Source organism: Bos indicus x Bos taurus, chromosome 17 (assembly GCF_003369695.1).
Source record: "Bos indicus x Bos taurus breed Angus x Brahman F1 hybrid chromosome 17, Bos_hybrid_MaternalHap_v2.0, whole genome shotgun sequence".
NCBI classification, from domain to species: Eukaryota; Metazoa; Chordata; class Mammalia; order Artiodactyla; family Bovidae; genus Bos; species Bos indicus x Bos taurus.
Window position 1 is genome coordinate 20,660,815 of NC_040092.1, and position 21,507 is coordinate 20,682,321.

The 21,507-nt window shown below is 48.7% G+C and overlaps 1 protein-coding gene across 3 annotated transcripts in view; it reads right to left on the bottom strand.

Annotated features, from left to right (window-relative positions):
* Positions 1-646: 646 nt before the first annotated feature.
* RILPL1 (Rab interacting lysosomal protein like 1) overlaps positions 647-21,507 on the bottom strand; it is a 41,761-nt gene continuing 20,900 nt past the window's right edge. The window contains exons 5-8 of one of the 3 annotated variants that reach the window (XM_027566986.1): positions 13,185-13,357; positions 10,674-10,766; positions 3,346-3,369; positions 647-1,493 (exon numbers count right to left, since the gene is read on the bottom strand). In XM_027566986.1, the coding sequence (XP_027422787.1) occupies positions 1,349-1,493; positions 3,346-3,369; positions 10,674-10,766; positions 13,185-13,357 (435 nt within the window). In that variant the 3' untranslated portion in view covers positions 647-1,348. Of the gene's footprint in view, positions 1,494-3,345; positions 3,370-3,647; positions 3,736-10,673; positions 10,767-13,184; positions 13,358-21,507 lie in introns of all 3 variants that reach the window. The other 2 variants (XM_027566988.1, XM_027566987.1) reach the window with 2 other exon arrangements.

Below are 21,507 nucleotides of genomic sequence, written 5' to 3' on the forward strand. Positions count from 1 at the left end.
GGCAAGACTTCTGGAGTAGATTGCCATTTCCTCCTCCAGGGGATCTTCCTGACCCAGGGATCAAACCTGCATCTCCTGCATTGGCAGGCTTTTACACTCTCTGAGAGTAAACTCCAGTAGTTCTAATGGCAGTCAGGTTGGAGAACCACTACTCTAAACCAACATTATCCTATCTGATTATTTTTCTTAGTGATCTGTAAACAGAGTTCATATAGATTCTGTAAACCAACCTGATGATTTCTTAGCACGACACAGTAAAACGTGCAGAAAGCAGCCAGTCAGATGTCCTTGAGTGCTCTGTTGGGAAATGGTATCTCTTTCAAGTCTTGCACCCTAGGTACCCCTTTGGGTGGAGAAAAAGCATTATTTGGGCAAATCCCCAACTTGGCAGTTGCAGACAGGGCATCCGGCTGTCCACCACAGCCCCAGAAGTCAGCCAGACATCAGTGATCCCCAAGCCATCGTCACCCACCACCCTCTCTTTGCCAAGTCTACCCCACCCACCATCCAGCATCCCCTAGCACTCCATACCCCACTCACAATCCACTTTGGGATCTTTGTCTTCTTCCCAGGGGACTAAGTATTTGATACAGTAAATGCTGAAAAGAAACCAGACGCCAATAAAAAAGAACACACACAAGAACCATTGCAGTGTCTCATCCTTAGCAACTTTGTTTGGTTAGTACTGCATAACTCACAGCAGATTCCAAGGCACTGGCCTTGAACATTGCTACATGCTCTAGGCATTATCAGTAACAAGGTGCAATAGAGAACCACAGGCTCTTGCAAACTTGTCTCCAGTTTCTGGGTGGGAGGACTGTTGTTTTCTGTTGCTTTGTGTCTGAGCCGGGCCAATGTGTCCTGTGGCTTCGGAGGCCCTCCCTGTCTAGTTGATGCATCCTATATATTCTGCTACCACCATGACAATATCATGAACGCAACTAATAAAAACCTACCAGTTCCCTGCCTCCCATGTCAGTATGCCAAATGTGATCATAAAATTTCTACACAAAGAATTTCATACAAAGCGAGTCAAACAGCAACTAGAACGGCAGGTGATGTATCTGGCGAAGCTCGTGTTACTGAAGTTAATGCAAAAGTCGGCCTCCGCTCATGGTCTTATTAAATATATATCTTAAGGGATCGGAGTCATCTATTAGAAACGGTGGTAGCCCTGGTATAAATAATCGTCTCTTTAGAGTTTGGCATCAGTTTTTCAACGTGCTCCCTCGAAGCAGACAGTCTGTTGGAGGGATCAGTTTTGAGGGTGTGACACCCGAGGTGGCCGTGTTTCATGGCAGCCCCTGGGGGTGGGTGGTTCAGGTCCAAGGACAGAGGTGAGTCATGGTCACAGGTGCTGCAGGGCCTCCTGTCCTTGCTCCGTGTAACCGTCATCGCGGTGGCAGTTGGCCCACTGGCCGAAGGTCTCGTGGATGCGCACGTTTCTCTGCGTGTTGGCCAGACGCTTCTTATCTCGGGAGAAGAAGCTAAACCTTTGGGAAGGGAAAGACGGAAATGAGAGGCTGCCCTTGGCTGTGCACGCCACAGGTTTTGCAATTGCCAGGACGTACAGCAGCAAACGTGAGGGGAGCGAATCAACTCAAGGTGTGAAAGAAAAGGTTGGGGGTGCGGGTCAGAGTTATTCCAGAAAGCAGCGGGGGGCTGATTCTGCATGTGACCGTCACGGTACCTTGGAGGTGACACAGTGTGAGCAGAGCGTGCGCGTAGGTGATGTGTGATGTACCTCCCCCCTTAAGCACTGAAGGGGATTTCTCCTCCTTACCAGTGGAAATAAAAGCTACTGGAAACATACGTCATGGGTTTCTTTACCTCGATGATGCAGAGAAAGGAATACTCAGAAGCCATATGAAATGTAAGATGATTCAGATGTAAAGAGATGAATGTTTTAAAGTAAATATGTATTTATGTGACGTGAACTGAGAAGCTAGATAAGTAGCACCTCAAAGTCCAAATTTCATGGATATTTCTACTGCTTAGAATGAGCTGAAAGTAGGTAGTTAAGAGATTAAAATACATATTAAGAAAAAGTAATAGTACACATGTGCACTGATTAGATAAACACTGTGAATACAGACTGTGAAAGAAATTTGGAAACATCAATTTGGACAAGTGACAAGAAGTGATCTAATGGTGAGAGCCTTTAGAAGTTGTCACAGTTACTACCTGCATGGCTACAGTAGACCATGAAGTCTTTTTCAAATAGCTGTGACTGTTGCTCACTGATCAATCAGAGCGAACCATCAGATGCCTGAATGATAAAAGTGGAAAGCTCAGGCCAAAAGCTGACAAAGTGGCCCGCTTGAAACAAAGTCAGCTTAAACGCCACCTCAACAGAGTCGAGGACCCAGGGCAGTCAACCCAAGTTGGCCCACATTGAGTATTTCCGATAAGTCCTTTCTAAGCTGCCAACTGTCCTCCTGTACTCCCAGCTTCTAATTAAAGATGATTTCTAGTCTTACTAAGTTCCTCTACTCTTGAATTTTGGTTTTTGAACTTGGTCAGAGTTATAGTAATTCAGTTATGTTTTCTGAGAGCAGGAATAGGAAGGAACCCCTGAGAAATCAAAGCTTCAACTATTTTTAGTTCCCTCTGTCCGTTTACCTATTAGGTTTTATTGTTTGTTTTGTTTCTGTTTTTTGGTGCTGTGGCCTATGGAGTTCAGTTTCAATCACATTTGGGTGAAAATGATTTTCCTATTCTGTGGTTATTGGATCCTACAATCACTTCCTACCTAGAATGAAGTAGTCTTTCACTGTAAAGCTGGGGCAAGCAAAGTCTGCCTGGAGAAATCCTCTGTACTAGCTAAAGTCTCTCTCTCTCTTTTAACGATGTCTTCTTGGACTGTTTTTGTTTGTTTGTCTTTAAACTTTTTACTTTGTACTGCGGTATAGCTGATTAACGATGTTGTGATAGTTTCAAGTGAACAGCGAAGGGACTCAGGCATGTATATGTAAAGCCTCTTTTTCTTCCTGCAGCCAATATATGTACTGGCAAATGAAGGAATGACTCTCATTCTGGGTTATTTGAGAGCTCTTTCTGTAATGTAATCAAAGCAATTAAGCTGGCCAGAAATATAGCAGCATTCATCACTGATACATATCATGTCTGCCTGATTCAAGCAGGAAAGCCACTTGCCACTTCCTGTCTAAGGGGACACAGAATCAAGACAAAGTCCCCTCTTCTGCTTTTCCTGTTAACAAGCTCAAACGGCTTGCTGACGATGGCTTGGCAAAACAAAGCAGTTTAGAAAGCCAGGGTGTGAAGATCGAAAAACACAGGGTTAGTGTCACTTGGGGTGGGTCGTGGTGGGTGTGGCTTACTGACCCGTCATTTAAAGGACCTTCTTTACTGGATCATGGACAAGGTGGTTTTAGAATGGAAACAGAAAAGACAAAAAGAATTATCGGTGACAGAGCCCAGAATTCCAAGGCCTCACTCGTGCAGATGGAGCGTTCATGAGTGGCACGTTTGAAATCACACTCAACACCCACTTCAAATGGGAACACGCAGGGGGATGGCCATGCAGCTAAAGGGGCCACAGGAGACAGGCCAGCCCCAGCGATAGCCGCAGCAGACACTGCAAAGGCACAGCTCAAGAGGAAACCAGAAAAAAATCCAGTGCCTACGAGGGACACAAGTCGTCGGACAGGCTGCAGGGTGGGGTCATCTATTATCAGTCCGGCTGCTACCATGGGCATTATGGCTGTAAAGATCCTGGTTAGAAAAGTACAGATAGACACAGAGAAGATAAAAACAGGGGAGGTTGGGACTTCCCTGGTGGTCCAGCGGCTGAGACTTCGCGATCCCAATGCAAGGGGCCCCGGGTTCGACCCCTGGTCAGGAAACTAGATCCCACATGCTGTAACTAAGAGTTTCCATGCCTCCACTAAAGATCCCGCATGCTGCAACAAAGACTCAGTGGAGCCCAATTAAAAAAACAGGGGCAAGGCGTGAAAAAGAAACACTCTCCACAGACAGGTCAGCTGAAGGGTTTGCTTATGGTTAACGTGGAACTATGCTGCCCACCTACCACCCCGCCTCTGTGCATATTTTGGAAAGTCCTAACCCGTAGCTCAGAATGTGACCTTATTTAGAAATAGAACCCTTGCAGATGTAACTAGTTTTGGTGAGGTCATACCAGAGTAGGGTGGCCCCAGCCCAATACAACTGGTGTCCTTATAAAGGCAGACATGTGGACACAGACATGCATACAGGAAGAAGGCCACGTGAAGATGAAGACAAAGTTTGGGGTGATGCTTCTATGAGTGAACAAAGGCCAAAGATGGCCAGCAAACCACCAGAAGCTAGGAGAGAGGCATGGAGAAGACGATCTCTCTCAACCCTTTGAAGGAACAGACCCCGCCGAGCACCCTGATCTTGGACGTCTAGCTTTCAGAACTGTGAGACAATACATCTCTGTTGTTTAAACCAGCTTGGTTTGTGGTACAGCAACCCTAGCAAATGAATAGCATGTGACAACCACGTAGGGAAGACAGGCTGGCCTCAAGGGCTGAAAACACAGGCCTGGATGTGAAGAACGGTAGATCAAAACCTCCTGTGGGATTCAGTGGTGACATCCGTGGGCATCTTCCAGCCTGTCTCCCCCACCCGCCACAAACTGCAGGCTTTGTATCCTGAAGGCAGCCAGGGGAGACGCAGGAGAGAAGATGAGGCAGCCAGGATGGGCCGGGCAGGAGACAGGCTGCATAATCGCTCCCCTGGATGAGCCAGAGCCTACTCGGCAAGCTCTGGGAGACAGTGGCTGACAGGGAAGCCTGGCGTGCTCCATGGGGTTGCAGAGAGTCGGACACAACTTAGCCACTGAACAACAAACAGTAATGAATGCTCATCAGTTCCTTGTCTGGGCAAGGAAAATGAAGAAACTCCAACCACGTCTCCAGAACTTATTTTGAACAGCTTGGTTTTGTTTTTGTTTGTTTTTTTAAAGAGGTTGGCTGGGGAAAAGATATAATAATATGATGATCTCAAATGAGGTTTGAGAATTCTGTCTGGATCACTTTTCATGCAACTCCCCAAAGTAGCTGGGAGCTGGCATCTCAGCAGAACCGATCTGAACGGCTTCTCATGGTGACAGTGAGGGGCTTTCTACTGAATGGGCCCAGTCCACAGAGGCCAGGCTAGCGGGCATCATTAGCTTCTCGGCCATAAGGCTCTGCATTCACCTTTATGCTCTCTCTAGCATAACAGGGAGCCCCCACAGACACAGTCGTTGTTTGGGGGATGGCCCCAGATATGCGGGCTGGGTATTTTTCCTGGATAGATGTTTGCCTGCTGGGAAATGCTGGACTTCATTTGGGGCCCAATCAGGGGCCAGACTGATGCATTAAGGCCTTGGGACACCTGGCGGGGAGGCAGGAGGGGGTTCTGGTTGAGCTACTCTGTGGGTCTCGCTGGGATCCCTGACATGGACGGCCCCCGCTCCCCTCCCCATTCCAGGTGCCTCCCTGCATAAGCCACCTCCTCCAAAGGGACAGCCACTGCCATGAAAAAAGACTGGCTTGTTTTGGTCAAAAGTTATATCCTGGATACAATGTAGCTGGTTTCAAGCTCCCACCAGCCCCCACCACCGCCCCACCCTGCAACAATTATTTCTGGAAGACTCAAAGCAAATGAGGTTCTAACAGTGGCATTTCAGGCAGTGCAATGGGCGGCTGTGAAGAAGTTATTTCTGGGCTGCAGTGAGCAGGGTGGCAGGTAGGAGGACAGGGAGAGATTGCACCGTTGTCACTACCGTTGGATACTCAGGTGACCACCTGCTTCAAGGGCCAGCTTTTCTGGTGTGTGAGGCCAGCTGTTCTGATTGCAGCTTCCCTGGCTGAGCCTCTGTGCCCACTACCAGCTGGTCAGCCCCCTTCCTCCGCTCAGCAGCCCTGTGTGTGCCTGTCAGCCCGTGATGGAGAGCTGCGAGTGACACAAAGGGGGCGCTGGTGCCTGGTGTCCACTGGGGACGAGGGTGGAGCCACTCAGGCGCTCCCTCGTGACCTTCCCAGGCAGTGCCAGCCCAGACTCTCTGGCCAGCAGCTGCTCAATCACAAGCTATTCTTGGAACGTCCTCTGGGCACGCTGTTTGGACAGGCGGTTGGAGTTTCTGGTTCCCTCGACCAGTTCAGCCCAGAAATGTAGACTCTGGAGTCTTTGGCTGGTGGTGCATTTGAAAGATAAGGGAACTGGGCAGTCAGCCCATAGCTGGTGACTCGGGAAGTGGGGGAGGTAAAGAAAAGGAGGGGCAGGGAGGCCGAATGAGGCGGTTGGGGCAAGCACAGGGCTGGGTGGCAAAACAAGGCATGGGTTCCAATCCATCCCAACTTTGATCCTTCCCAGCAAGTGATCGCAGTGAAGTCAGTGGGCTTCCCTGGGCCTCAGTTTCCTCATCTGAGAAATGGTGCTAACAGTCCCAGCTCTGAATCTCCCGACAGGGCAGAACCTCCAAGGTATTAAATAGTTACTGCTTACTCATTGGTGGGTGGGGAAAGTGGTGGACAGCAGGAAGCTGAGCTGGGGAAGAGCTGTGAGCTGCACTAAAAAGGCTGTGTCGGGATTTCCCGACGCACTGGACACCGTGGTCCAGTGGCTGGGATGCTACGCTCCCAATGCGGAGGGGCCCGGGTTCCATCCCTAAGTCAGGCAACTAGATCCCAAGTGCCACATCTAAGACCTGGAGCAGCCAAGTAAATTTTTAAAAAAAAAAAGCTGTATGACTAACATTCCACAAAAGCCAGGACAAAGGGACCAGACAGACCCAGATGGGTGCCTGAGAGTGAAAGATGGAGAGGGAGACAGGCGTGGAACCATCTTAAGAATGGCCACTCCCTTCCCTGGTCTCCAGGGAAGATCCATTTCTGCCCCAGGCTCTGAGCTCGTGGTCACCCTGATGCAGCTTCCGGTCAGCGGCCGAGGCGGACAAAGGCGACTGCTGTCCTGTCTGGGCTGGTCAAAAGCCTTTTGTGCCAGTTTGATCTCCCACTTATCCCCTAGAAGACCGGGGCAGCCATGGGACTAGCCACCTGCACCCCATGGAAGAGAGAATCTGAATTCCCTCTCCCTCTCTGTCTCTGGCTCCCAGATTCCAGCTGCTTCTCCAGCCAGGCTCAGACCCCAGGTCTTGCTGAGCAACCAGAGGCCAAACTAAAGGGGAAATGCAGTTTGAGAACAGAGTCCTTTCCGGAACAATCTGGGAAAAAAGAGGACCAGACACCACAGCCAACTCAAGTGTCTGTAGAAGAACTAGTAGAAAAAAGAGTGTTGGCTAATTCTGATTCCTTTCCTCTGGATTTTACCTAGTTTGCCATTTGCAAAGACCAACACTTAATTACCTGTTTTAGAGAGAGGGGGCTGGAGTGGAAAACTAGAAAGTCAGAACCACACTGCTTCAGAAGGAAGCCTTAGAATTACACGTGACTTGGAATTACAGTGCCGGAGATGCTGTACATGCAGTGCTGGTGGAGCAGAGGTGATGGAAAGGTCTGGCTGTTAAAGGGAAGGAGCTGCTGAGGGAAGAAGATGTTGCTCTCTTGGTCTTATCCTTCCCTTAGCCAAGGGAGGGACTGTGTGAGCTCATAAACGTTTTCTCTACTTCCCCAGGATTTAAGCCAAAGCATGTAAGATCACTTCTGCTTGTCCTAGGGCTTCCTTGGTAGCTGAGATGGTAAAGAATCTGCCTGCAATGCAGGAGACCTGGGTTTGATCCCTGGGTTTGGAAGATCCCGTGGAGAGGAAATAGCTACCCACTCCAGTATTCTTGCCTGGAGAATTCCATGGACAGAGGAACCTGACAGGCTACAGTCCATGGGGTTGCAAAGAGTTGGACATGACAGAGCAAATAACACTTTCTCTTTTCACTTTCTGCTCATCCTTACATGCAAGTGGGGCTGGAGGACAGATCAGGGTCTCAGCGAAAGGAATCCCACTTCTTACCAAGCACTGGATGGGAAATCTTAACCAAAGATACTGAGTACATCAGAGAATCAAGACCAAAGGGCTCCTTCTCCCCAAAGATGAGGTTACAGTGAACGCTGGTTACTTCTGTCTGCTCAGCAAACTGATCTTGCTTGGGGTCTGTCCCTCCCTTAACGTCAGTCTGTGGGAACTGGATGCAGTTAAAGCTGCTCCAAGCTTCAGGTGTGAGAAACAGACCAGACCAGACCTATGGATGCACTGCCCTGTGATTGGCTTAGGGGGTGGTCATGTGACCTGGTCAGAGCCAATGAGACTCAATTCTGTGACCCTGTGGGAGATTCTCTTTTCCCACTGAAGTTTCATACCAGAAAGCAGAAGCCTGAGCTGATGGTGGCTGTACTGCCACCCAAGAATACAGCACACAGAAAGGAAAACTGGGGTAGAGGTGGAGGGAACGAGGCAAAGCCCTGATGACAAGGCCTGGATCCAGCTGAATCTAAAGCCAAGATGACCTGAAAATTGTTAGTTGCTTGACCAACAGTTTATCTTAAGTTACTTAGAGGTGCGTTTCAAGTGCCATCAGAAGATTACAAACTAATACATGGCCAACATGGTGTTGAGATCCAGAGGAGGCCTATCAATGAATAGTTCCAAGCTTCACCCCCAGGAAATATTTATCCCTAAGCAGAACTGGGGACCACCCCCCCCAAATCCAGCAGATAGAGGGCCAACGTGTGAAGCTGGCCAAGAGTGGCTTGGAAGAAACCCACATCTTTAACCCCACACTCTACAGGGAGGCCAGCCTTTCCCAGGGCCCAACATTTGAACAAGTCATCCCTTTCTAAGGGCAAAACAAAAACCAACCCAGGGACTTCCCTGGCGGTCCAGTAACCAGTAGTCCAGTAACAGAAGTCCAGTAACTGGACTTCTAACATAGAGGGTGCAGGTTCGATCCCTGGTTGGGGACCTAGGATCCCACATGCCTCAAGGCCAAGAAACCAAAACATAAAACAGAAGCAATATTGTAACAAATTCAATAAAGACTTTAAAAATAGTCCACATGAAAAAGAACATCTTAAAAAAAAAAAAAAAAGACTGTACTTCCAATGCAGGAGGTGTGGGCTCAGTCCTTGGTCAGGGAACTAAGATCCCATACGCCGCCCAGCTCAATCAAAAACCCAAACCAAATAAAACCAAACAAAAACTAAAAGCAGAAGGTCCAGCAGTTACACACACTTTGCATTCCCTTCCCATCCCTCAACGCTGAGGCTTAAGTCAATTCACAGGATAAGAACTAGTCAAGGATTTTCAAACATAAATGGGCTTTAAAGTTTGAGGCATCCACGTAACACCCCAATTCCCCTCTCCAAACATCCCAGCTAGCTTTCCAACCCAGGCCACTTGCTTTCACAAAGCTTCTACCAGGGTTTGTGTGGAAGAACTGAGGCCTCTTTTACAATAAGTTGTAAGGCTGAGAGCCAGGAAGACCCTCTTAGGGGAGAACAGGAGGCCACAAGACAGCTGGGAGTGGGAGGCCCTCCTGCAGTTTAAAATGGGAACTGTGGGCTAGGTGCCTGGGTTTGAACCCTGACTCTGCTTCTTATTAGCTGTATGACCCTGGGCAGGTGACTGACTTCAGTGCCTCAGTTTCCTTAATTGTAAAATGGGAATGACAATACCCCCACCTCACAGGGCTACTGGAAAAGACCCTGATGCTGAGAAAGACTGAGGACAGAAGGAGAAGGGGGCGACAGAGAATGGGATGGTTGGATGGCATCACTGACTCAATGGACATGAGTTTGAGCAAACTCTGGAAGATAGTGAAGGACAGGGAAGCCTGGAGTGCTGCAGTCCATGGGGTCGCAAAAAGTTGGACGTGACTGAGCGACTGAACAATAACACAGGGCTATGGTGAGGACTCAATCTGCCGGGACAGTACTGGGCACATAGTACATTCTTAGTAGATATTAGCACATAGTAGGTTCTTGGTAGATATTAGCTAATGAGACTAGAGCTTTAACCCTTTACCTGAAGGGTTGCAGGGGTCAATGAACCAAAAACTGTTTACAAAATTGTATGATTTCCTCCCCCAACCTCTCCAGGAAATGGTCTGCAACCTCTCATCTGCGTCTCAAAGGAGTCTTTTGATGCGAGGATCCCTTTAGTAGCTTTAAGTCTAGTTGAGGGCAACGACTAGGTTGCTCTTTTTCTTGTGTATTCCCCACAGCAACCAGGACCTGGCTCTGCATGTATTATGCACCAATGAATACTTAATAGAGACATGGAGGGACAGATAAAGTCATCACAGAAAAGCATAGATAGGGTGGACCTGGGGCCATTCGGACATCTCAGAGCTGGGGTTTCAAGCCCTTAAGATGCACAAACCTTCCCCACCACGCAGTATTTCAGAGACATGCCCCACATGATACACTCAAGCAAGCCCTGAGCGTCAGCCATAGGTCCCAGCCCTTTCCCGCACTCTCAGCCTTCCCCAAACCTCTCTGCCCAGGGACCAACCCCCATCCCCCTAGGAGGAACTCAGCCTTCAAGGTATAGAGGTGAACACCAAGTCAAGGGCTAGGCCCAAAGTGCCCCAGGGTTAGGTCCATCTCGGCGGAAGGCGGTTAGTGACAAGCCCCGGCCTGGAGCAGGTGCCCAGGAGAAGTGAGAGGTCATGTGAACCACCAGCTCAGCCGGCAACGAGCAGCTCCAGATACCGGAAGCGCAGCACTTACAGTCGCTTGATCCCAGACTCGGGCTGGGGAGACATTCTCGGGTGGGCAATGGGTGGAGGTTGGGGTATTTGATTCTCCTCTTCGATTTCTTCACTGGAAGGAGTTGAGAGACATGAGATTAGAGAGTCAACAATTCCATGAAAGCTGGAATATTTCAAGGGCACTGTCTGGTGGTCTGAGAGGGCACATACTTTTACAAAGGAGTGATAATAAGGGACCCAGGAGGACAACAGTGGCCTTCGCCCCACAAGCTCTCTGCCTCAGGGGCTGGCTTCTGGAATGGCCAGTTAAGAGGAAGGATATGTCCCGGAGGCAATGCACACAGGTGTCTGCAGCCCCTTTGGCCCAGTTGGCCATGAGTGAGAAATTTCAGGAAGGTACCCACATCTCTACTTTAAGTTTACTTTGGAGAGTCTAGCCAAATAGAATGATTTCCTATTTCCTATTCTTTCCAAATGTTTCCTTGTCTCCACGCCTTTGCGATTCATTCTGCCTGGAATATGCCACCCACATCTCCCATATCTAAGAAGTACCCTTTCCTTTAGAGAAGGCACAGTTCAAATGCCACCTCCTCCATGAAGCCTTCCTGATTTCCACCCCATCCCCAAGCCAGAAGAGATTTCTCTCTTTTTCAAGCAGCCAGTGCACACACTGTCATAAAACTTTCTTATGTGGCAGACTCGCAGTGGGTTTTCAATAAGCATGTATGGCATTGTATTTTCTCTGATGTCTTATCTTCCCTACAAGGGCAGGGACCACATTGGTCCTTCCTTCCAGTTTTCTATTCAACAGGCACTTGTGCACCTACTCTGGGCTAAGCTGCCTCCTGAGTGCTGGGAACTTAGTCATGAACAAGACAAGTAAGGTTTCTGGTGCCATGATGGTGCAGTCTGGTGTGGAAACAGACAATAAAACCAGCATGTTCCGGAACAGGAGAATGTGAAATGGTGAAAAAAGCCATGAAGAAAGTAAAACTGAGGGGGGTGTGGGACTTCCCTGGTGGTGCAGTGAATAAGAATCCGCCTGCCAGTGCAGGAGGACATGGGTTGACCCCTGGTCAGGGAAGATTCCACAGGCTGTGGAGCACTAAGCCCGCATGAGGGCCTGAGAGCCAAAAGTACTGAAGCCTGTGCTCCACAATGAGAAGCCTGAGCACCACAACGAGGAGCAGCCCCTGCTTGTTGCAACTAGAGAAAGCCTGCACAAATCAATGAAGACACAGCACAGCCAAAAAGAAAGCAAAACTGAGTAAAATGAGAGACTGTGACTAGGGCAGAGCACTCCTTGAAGGGGCGGCGATGGTGAAGGAACGCCTCTCTCAGGATGTGACACCCGACCCAAACCCCGAGTGACCAGGAGCCAACTATGGGAAGAGTCATGCAGAATGTTTTTCCAGCTGCAGGAGCAGCATGTGCAAAGGTCCTGAAGTTACCTGAACCGAGCAAGGTGTGTTTTGAGGAACCAATAGAAGGGCAATGTGTACAAAGCTGGGGCTTCCCAGGTGGCGCTAGTGGTAAAGAACCCACCTGCCAATGCAGGAAACATGAGACATGGGTTCGATCCCTGAGTTGGGAAGATCCCCTGGAGAAGGGAATGGCAACCCACTCCAGTATTCTTGCCTGGAGAATCCCATGGATAGAGGAGCCTGGCAGGCTACAGTCCACAGGGTCACACAGAGTTGGACACGACTGAGCGACGAAGCACATGTACAAAGCTGAACGAGTATGAGGTGGCATGGTATGAGACAGTTGTTTAAGTCAGAAAAGTGCTGTGCATAGGACTTTGCAGGAGAATGGGAATGTTTTTCTTCACTGTTCAATATGTGGCCATCAGCCACAAGTGCTGATGGAACACTTGAAATGTGGTAAGTGCCACTGAGGAACTGAATTTTACATTTTACTTAAGTTTAATGCATTTAAATAGCCACACATGGCTAGTGGCTACTGTATGTGTAAGGACTTCATTGATCACGGATGAACTAAATGATCAAAAATATTAGGCTGGGTAGCTCCATCATCTCTGTTAATTTTTTTCCTTTTTATCCCCCACCATCTCTTATCTGTAATTCCCAAATCCAAACAGCTCTAAAAACCAAAATTCGCTTTTTTGGTCATTCATTTGGTGGCAAACTCTGAAATGAAATTTCGTGAGGGTGTTTATCATCTTGACTGATCCCACTGATTTCGTATGAATGTTCACATTTTTTGCTGCAAAAATATTCTTTTGTTTGATTTGGGGGGAGCTGCCCCAGAACTCACATGTAGTAAAGATTATAAGGTAATACAGTATTTATAATATTCCTTTTTAACTGCTGGAAAAGTTCTGAATTATAAGAGGAATCTGAGCCCCAGTTTCAGAAAGGAATTCTGAGTTGGTATGTAAGTGCTTCAGGCCAGCGACGATGCCCACAACGAACACAGGTGCAGTCCTTGTCTTCCAGGTGTGAATTTGTCCCCAGACTCTGAACAACCTCAGAATGGAGCCAGCCTGGGAGCTCCGCGGAACACTCACCTCTTATAGTATGCCAGCTCTTCTTGCAACAAAAACACCTTGGACTTGAGCTCATTCCTTTCATGTAGCACGTCCCGCAGCTCCTGCAGTGTGAACCGGGGGCGGTTGGGGTCCTTGAGATCCATGGCTACCTTCTCCGCCTCGGAGACACACTCTTCTCCGCCCAGCTCCGCCTGGAGGGGGCAGAGATGCTGCTAATGAATTCCTGGCCACAGCCACTAGCACCCACTCTGCATCCTGCCGGAGCCTGAATTTCCCACCCTCCCCAGGGCCTGAGCAGCTTGCCAAGGGCGCTATTTTAAGAACTTGCGGGCGGCCTCTGCTCACGTTCTGTGCAGTCAGCATTCATCCTTGGGGAGAGCACAGCCAGTGGCCACCTGTGCACTGTTTGCCTTCTCAATACCCAGACCCACAGTCCCATTGCCTCTCCAGTTGACTCAGGGTTTTAATTACAAATAACACTAAAAGGCGTCAGAGGAGAAGAAACGCAATGCTCCCCCAGTGCCACCGTCCTCGTAAGTCTGCCTGATTTCCCTTCCCCATGTTCTTGCTTCATTTTCTAACCAATTGGCATATTCAGTCCTGTCTGACTCTTTGCAACCCCATGGACTCTAGCCTGCCAGGCTCCTCCGTCCATGGAATTACCCAGGCAAGAATACTGGAGTGGGCTGCCATTTCCTCCTCCAGGGGATCTTCCCATCCTGGGAATCAAACCCGAGCGTATTGCATCTCCTCTCGTGTCCACTGCGCCTCCTAGGAAGCCCTTACTAACGGAGGCTATTGCTAATTTGGCCAAAGTCGCTGGAATCAGATCCAGTGTGCCATTCTCTATTCCTTTTTTCTTTGATAAGAAGTTGTACACAGTTTCCTATTTGTTACTAGCCTTCTGGCCTTCCCCAGGGGTGGCGGGGATCTATTCACTGGCGTTCCGTGGAAGCCCTGGTAGGGGTGGAGGTGGGAGGTTAATGTTGCAGCTGCCGCAGGGCATTTATGTCTCTTCCACGTGGATCACACAGATGGATCCTAGTCTGCTAAGTTTCCAGACCCAAACCCCACACTCCTGCTCTCTTCCACAGCAAGGAGTTTTGTGGTTGTTTTTCCTAATTGTGATAAAAATCCACTTAACATAAAATCTCCATTTTAAAATGCACAATTCAGGGATTTCCCTGGTGGTCCAGTGGTTAAGCTTCTGCACTCTCAGTGCAGGGGGCCCAGGTTCAATCCCTGGTTGGAGAACTAAGATCCTACATACCACTTGGCATGGCCAAAAATTAAAAAGAAAATAAAATTCAATATAAAAAATCAAAACCCTATTAAAAATAAAACGCACAATTCCATGATGTTAGATGGCACAATGGTAAAGAACCTGCCTACCAATGCAGGAGACTCAGGAGACACAGATTCAATCCCTGGGTCGGGAAGGTCCCCTGAAGAAGGAAACAGCAACCCACTCCAGTATTCTTGCCTGGAGAATTCCATGGAGAGAGGAGCCTGGCGGGCTACAGTCCATGGGGTCACAGAGAGTCGGACACGACTGAGCGTGCACGCGTGTAGCACGTTCTTGGTGCAGTGCAACCACTTCTAACTGGTTTCAAAACATTTTCCAGAGGAAACTCCACACCCATCAGCAGTCCCCCTTTCCCCAGCCTCTGGCAACCACCATCTGCTTTCTGTTTCTCTATGAGTCTGCCTTTTCTGGACATTTTCTAGAAATGGAATCATATATGTGGCTTTTGGTGACTGGTTTCTTTCACTCATGTTTTCAAGATTCATCTACATTGTAGCCCGTATCAGCACGTCATTCCTTTTCATTGCTAAATAATATTCCACTGAGTGAATAGACCACATTTTGTTTATCCTTTTATCCACTGATGGACATCTAAATTGCTTCTACCTTTAGGTAAATGAACAATGCTGCCATGAGCATCTGTGTGCGAAGATTTGTTTGAACACTTCAGTTCCTTGGGGTATACATCTAGGAGTGGAATTGCTGGGTCATATGGTGACTCTATGTTTAACTTCTGGAGGAACTGCCAAACTGTTTTCCACAGTGGCTGCCCCCTTTTACATTCCTGTAAGCAGTGTAGGAGGGGTTTGACCTTCTCCACATCCTTGCCAACATTTTTTTCTTTTTTTGATAGCAAGGAAGTTTTTGCAAGCTTTCCAGGTCCAAGCTGGCCGTATCAGCAGGTGGCCCATACTCTACAGGCAGTGTACAATTCCTGACAGCCTTGCATTGCCAATGTCCCATGATTGTCCAGAAGGAGTGGACAAAAGCTTAGGACAACAGTTGGAAAGCTTTGGACCAAGGGAAAGGGATTGAAATACAGAACTGGCTCCCCACCCCACCAAAACCCCACAGAAGCACAAGGAGAAAGGGACTCCAGCCTAGATGGGCCAGGTGGCTGAAGGACTACAGGAGGCAGAGCTGAGATGCCTCACGTCTGGAGAGAGTCGGGGACGTGCTGTTCTGGGAGAGGACAGTTGAAAGGAGACACCACCCACCAGAGGAGATCAGGTGACGGCAGAGCCACCCGGCAGGCGTGGGATGGGAAGCGGGTCTGAGCTGGAGTCAGCGCGAGCAGGGGCAGCAGGGGAGGGGTCTGGAGGCGGCGGGAAACTGAAACCTGACACACGCCGCCCACCCAAGCCAGCTGGGCAGCTGAGAGGGGCCCCTTCCTGCCCAAGAACTGGGGAGGAGACAGGGGATTAACACCCCAGGAAGGCACTCTAAGGTGGTCACTGATGCCACACCTGCAAAGGACTGTGTTCTCAGCGTACATCTTCAAAGGGTTTTGGGTTTTTTTTTTTTGGCTGTACCATTGGCATGTGGGATCTTAGCTCCCCAACTAGGGATTGAACCTGCGCCCCTGGCATTGGAAGCATGGAGTCTTAACCACTAGACCACCAGGGAAGTCCATCTTCAGTGTTTAACTCCCTCTGCAGAGCCTTTGGGGCCGCTCCTTGGACCACCTGATGACCATACATTCAGACAGTATCCTCTACCCAAGACCATGTAGAACAAATGCTTAATACACAGCAAGCACTCACTAATGGCAGTTCTCTTCTCTTCCTCTGCCCAGGTTAACCACAGAGCATCCTCGGAGGTGTGTGTGTGTGTGTTAGTCACTCAGTTGTGTCCAACTCTTTGCAACCCCATGGACTGTAGCCTGCCAGGCTCCTCTATCCATGGATTTTCCAGGCAAGAAGACAGGAGTGCGTTGCCATTCTCTTCTCCAGGGGATCTTCCCAATCCAGGGATCAAACCCAGGTCTAATAGTCACTTAATATGACTGAGCACCAACTTTGTGCCTGCTGGTCACTGAGCTAATAAGACGAATCAGACAGGTGGAGGTGGAGGAAAGATACACACAAATAGAAATTTATAAGATAATATAATGAAAGGTGCAAGGACATCAATTCTGAGGAGGACCACAGAAGATGTTACTGCAGATGTGGTCTCTGTGCACAGGGTCTTGAGGGATGTGTAGGAGTTCACCAAGAACTCTGGGCCCACCCCAGTGGCCCCACTTCCACCCGACCCACCTTTTATTTGATTCTGTGTTCTAAAACTCCTTTGAAGTAGTTGCCAATTGTTTTAGATCAGGAGATTTCACATTAAAGTTTGGGTTTCGGGCTTCTTTTTGGGAAAAATATTGGAAAACTAGGTCACATGGAGTCTACATGGCAACACTGGGCTGATGCTGTGTGGCAGCTACGTCCTTTTATGCGCTGTTTCCAGGGCTGCACACTCATCTCTCCTTTTTCCCTCTCTGCCTAGATGCCATAGGTGTTAAAAGCTGTAGACAGAAATCTCAGGCTCACACACTCCCTTCCAGCCCTTCCTTCAAACAACCCAGGCTCTTACACTCGCTGGGCAAGTCCCCTGCCTCTTTCTGTCTCTGGGAAGTGCCAGCTGACAGATGATCACATGCCTGGGGAAGACATAAAGCCCTTCGGGAGGGGTCCCAACCCCTCACTTTCCCAGAGGGCTCTGGGCAAGCTGCCTGCTCCTTTCCAGGCCCGTTTCCCCAGTGAGCCCTAAAAAACCCATTAATATTTCTAAGGGGTCTTCCCACGCCTACATCAGGCATTCTTATGAATACAGGCTTTCAGGGTATGGTAGTTCCCTGCTCACCTCCATGGGCTGTCCTCACCCAAGACACCAAAGGGCTTGCTCAGAACCTGAGTTCTTTATCTCTGGCAAAAAGACAGTTCTTTTATCAGAGGAACAACCTGATCCCCTTAGAGCTTGAGGGATGCCGAGACAGGTGTGGGAAAAAAAGTCCTGATTTCTGGGACTGCCGCCTGGAAGTGCAGAAGAGGATGAGACTGGGGCTTCAGCTTTTCCAGAGGCCACCAGGCACTGCTGCAGTGCCCTGGGCAGCCCAGTCCTCGAGAGACATGGCCAAGGCTCTTCCCAACATGGCAATCGGGTCAATCGGCAGCGAGCCTTCTAGACTTAGCCCATGAGGGACCACAGAGGTAGCTCGGGTTATCGCTGATTGTCTGTGGTCCCCTGAGGCTCTCTGGGCACAGCTTGAGGGAGATGCCTGAGGCCCCAGGTACTCCCCAGGGAGGCCCAAGAGACCAGCCGACAAGCAATGGGGCCTGTCCAGAGGCCTTAGGGAGACAATACCTTCCATCAGGGCCCTCCATCCTGAGTCCTGGCCCCCTGGGCATGCTCCCCTCACCCCACCACTGCCTGGGTCTAGCAAGATCACTTCCTGTGCTCCCAAGGCCCCTGGAACATACTTCTGAGCAGCCCTCGCCCAGCAGTGGGGAATGACTGTGCTCTGGTCACCCTTGGTAGCTCCAGGCTACCATGGATAAATTCAGTGCCCAAAACCCTGGTTCACAGGCCAGCCATCAGGCCCCTCTCTGCTTTTCCTGTATACTTAAAAACAAACAAACAACTAGAAACAGACTCACAGACTTAAAAAATGGACTTACAGTTACCAGGGGGGAAGGATGAGGGGAAGGGATAGTAAGGGAGTATGGGATCAACATGTACACTCTGCTAAATTTAACATGGATAACCAACAAGGACCTACTGTGTAGCACAGGGAACTTTGCCGTATGTCATGTGGCAGCCTGAACAGGAGGGGAGTTTGGGGGAGAACAGATACATGCATAGGTATGGCTGAGTCACTTTACTGTGTGCCTGACACTATCACAACATCTTAATCAGCTACACTCCAATATAAAAAGTTAACAAACAAACAAACAAATAAAAACCCCAACTTACTAAGAAATCATAACTTAAAAGGCGGAGACACTGACATCGAGGAGGTACTATTACCTTTAAGTTTTCTTACTGGTTTTATATAAAGTCCTTCAGACAAGAAGCCGACTTCATTTTCTTAGGGTTTATATGTCCAACTGTCAAAGGCAGGACAGCCATCAGTTAAACTGTGAGAAGCTGGATGAGCTAGAAAACATGCTGAGTAGGAAGGTAGTCAGGATCACATGGTGCATGAGTCCATTTCAACGAAATGTCCAGAAGAAGCGAATCCACAGAAACAGAAAGTAAACGAGTGGTTGCCGAGGCTGGGGGAGGCAGATGGGGAGTGACTGCTGATGCGTAGGGAGTTTCTTTCCGGGCTGATGGAAATGTTCTAGATAGTGGTGACAATCACACAATAGAGTGAATATATTTAATGCTAAAAACCACTGACCTGGGGACTTCCCAGGAAGTCTCGTGGATAAGATTTTGCCCTTTTGGGACTTCCCTGCTGGTCCAGTGGCTAAGACCATGAGCTCCCAATGCAAGGGACCTGGGTTTGATCCCTGGTCAGGGAACTAGATCCCACATGCTGCAACTAAGACCCTGTACAGCCAAATAAATAAATATTATTTTTTAAAGACTTTGTGCTTCTAAGGCAGCAGGTGCGGGTTTGATCCCTGGATAGAACTAAGATTCCACATGGCACAGCCAAAAAATAAAAAAATTTATCTGTACACTTTAAAATGGATGGATTGTATACCATGTGAATTACCTCTCAATAAATATGTTATAAAAATATACAAAGAGACCTGCCTACTGGAGATCACACTGAAATGACAGCATTAACATCTCAGAAAGAATCATATGAATCAAGAGGCAATGTTAAGAACAGATTCCTCTAGGCAAATACCCAGAGAAAACCATAATTCAAAAAGATACATGCACCCCAGTGTTCACTGCAGCACTCTTTACAATAGCCAGGACATGGAAGCAACCTAAATGTCCATCAACGCAGGAATGGATAAAGAAGATGTGATACATATATACAAACGAATACTACTCAGCCATAAAAGGGAAGGAAACAGGGTCATTTGTAGAGATGTGGATGGAAATAGAGTCTGTCATACAGAGTTAAGTAAGACAGAAAGAGAAAAACAAATATCGTATATTAGCGCATACATGTGGACTCTAGAAAAATGGTACAGATGATCTTATTTGTAAAGCAGAAATGGAGACACAGAGAACAAATGTGTGGATACCGAGGGGGATGGGGTGGAGTTTGGGATGAATTGGGAAATTGGGATTGACATAAATACATTATTGATACTATGTATAAAATAGATAAATAAGAACATACTGTATAGCTCAATGCTCTGTGGTGACCTAAATGGGAAGGAAATTTTAAAAAGGTGGGGGGTGGAATACATGCATACATATAGCTGGTTCACTCTGCTGTACAGCAGAAACTAACACAATATTGTAAAGCAACTATACGCCAATGGGCTTCCCTGGTGGCTCAGCTGGTAAAGAATCCGCCTGCAATGCGGGAGACCTGGGTTCGATCCCTGGGTTGGAAGATCCCCTGGCGGAGGGCATGGCAACCTACTCCAGTATTCTTGCCAGGAGAATCCACATGGACAGAGGAGCCTGTCGGGCTACAGTCCATGGGGTCGCAAAGAGCTGGACACAACTGAGCGATTAAGCACAGCACAGTACATACTCTGATAAAAGTTTAAAAAAAAAAAAAGAATGGATTCCTCCCTGGCTCTGGATCCCTGCATAGCTCCCATCTTCCGTCACTGATCTGGTGCCAGGACTAACTACCACCCCAGCCTCACCCTGCACAGTCTCTAGTCTGACTTATGCTGTTCCTCTTGCCCCACATTCCATCCCCGGACATCCTACCCAGCCCATAGACCGTTCTCAAGGCCTTGAAGCCCTGCATGGCCATCTCCTCTACACTCCGAATTCACTGTGCCCTTCTCTGATCACCACCCTCTATCCAGCCATGCTAACTTTTTTTATATTGGAGTATGATTGCTTTACAATATTGTGTTGGTTTCTGCTGTACAATGAAGTGAATCAGCTGTTTGTATATATACACCCCTCCCTCCTGGACCGCTCTCCCAGCATCCCCATCCCGCCTATCCAGGTCATCACAGAGCACTGAGCTGAGCTCCTTGTGCTATATGGCAGCTTCCCACTACTATCTGTTTTACACATGGTGGTGTACATATGTCAGTCCTCATCTCCCGATTTGTCCCCCCCTCCCCTTCCCCCACCCTGTGCCGACATGTCTGTTCTCTACCTCTGTGTCTCTATTCTTGCTTTGGAAATAGGTTCATCTGTCCATTTTTCTAGAGTCCACATATATGCATTAATATATGATATTTGTTTTCTCTTTCTGACTTAATTCACTCTGCATGACAGATTCTAGGTCCATCCATGTCTCTACAAATGACCCCATTTTGTTCCTTTTAGTGCCAGCCATGCTAACTTTTAGATCTACTGAATCAAGTCAAGTTCATGTCCCTCATTTGTCAGATAAGAACCTATTACCAGAGAGATGGACGGGCCCCAAGTCACATGGCAGCAGGTGACGAGGCCACCACCACCTGCAGCTTCCTTGTTTGAGTGACAAGCATCCTGAACGCCACTCAACTCCAAAGGATGTTGTCAAGGCCTCAAAAGACACCCTGAGTTCAGGAACAGATGCTGCAGAGAAGCTTAGTGGGTTAGTCATAACTGCTACTGGATTTTACTCCTCTGTTTCTGCCCCACCTCCGTGGAGCCAGAAAGGAAACTGAAACCTACCGGCGACGAGGCCAAGGAGGTGTGAAATGTCCTTGTCCGAAAGAGATCTGGAACAGGGCTCAGAGTCTTGTGGCTAGGGGTGATGTCCTCAGGACCCAGGTTTGGACCAGCCAGAGACAGAGCCTGAGCTCTCGTGGGGCTCAGGAGGCTGAAAGGGGGACCCAGGGGAGGTGGGAGGGAGTGACCACCCCAAGCTTTGCCTGCTGGGCGCCCCCTCCATCCCAAGGCTATCGACTTGGTCCAGCCCTCACCTTTCTTGCCTGGATTACTGCCAAGGGCTCC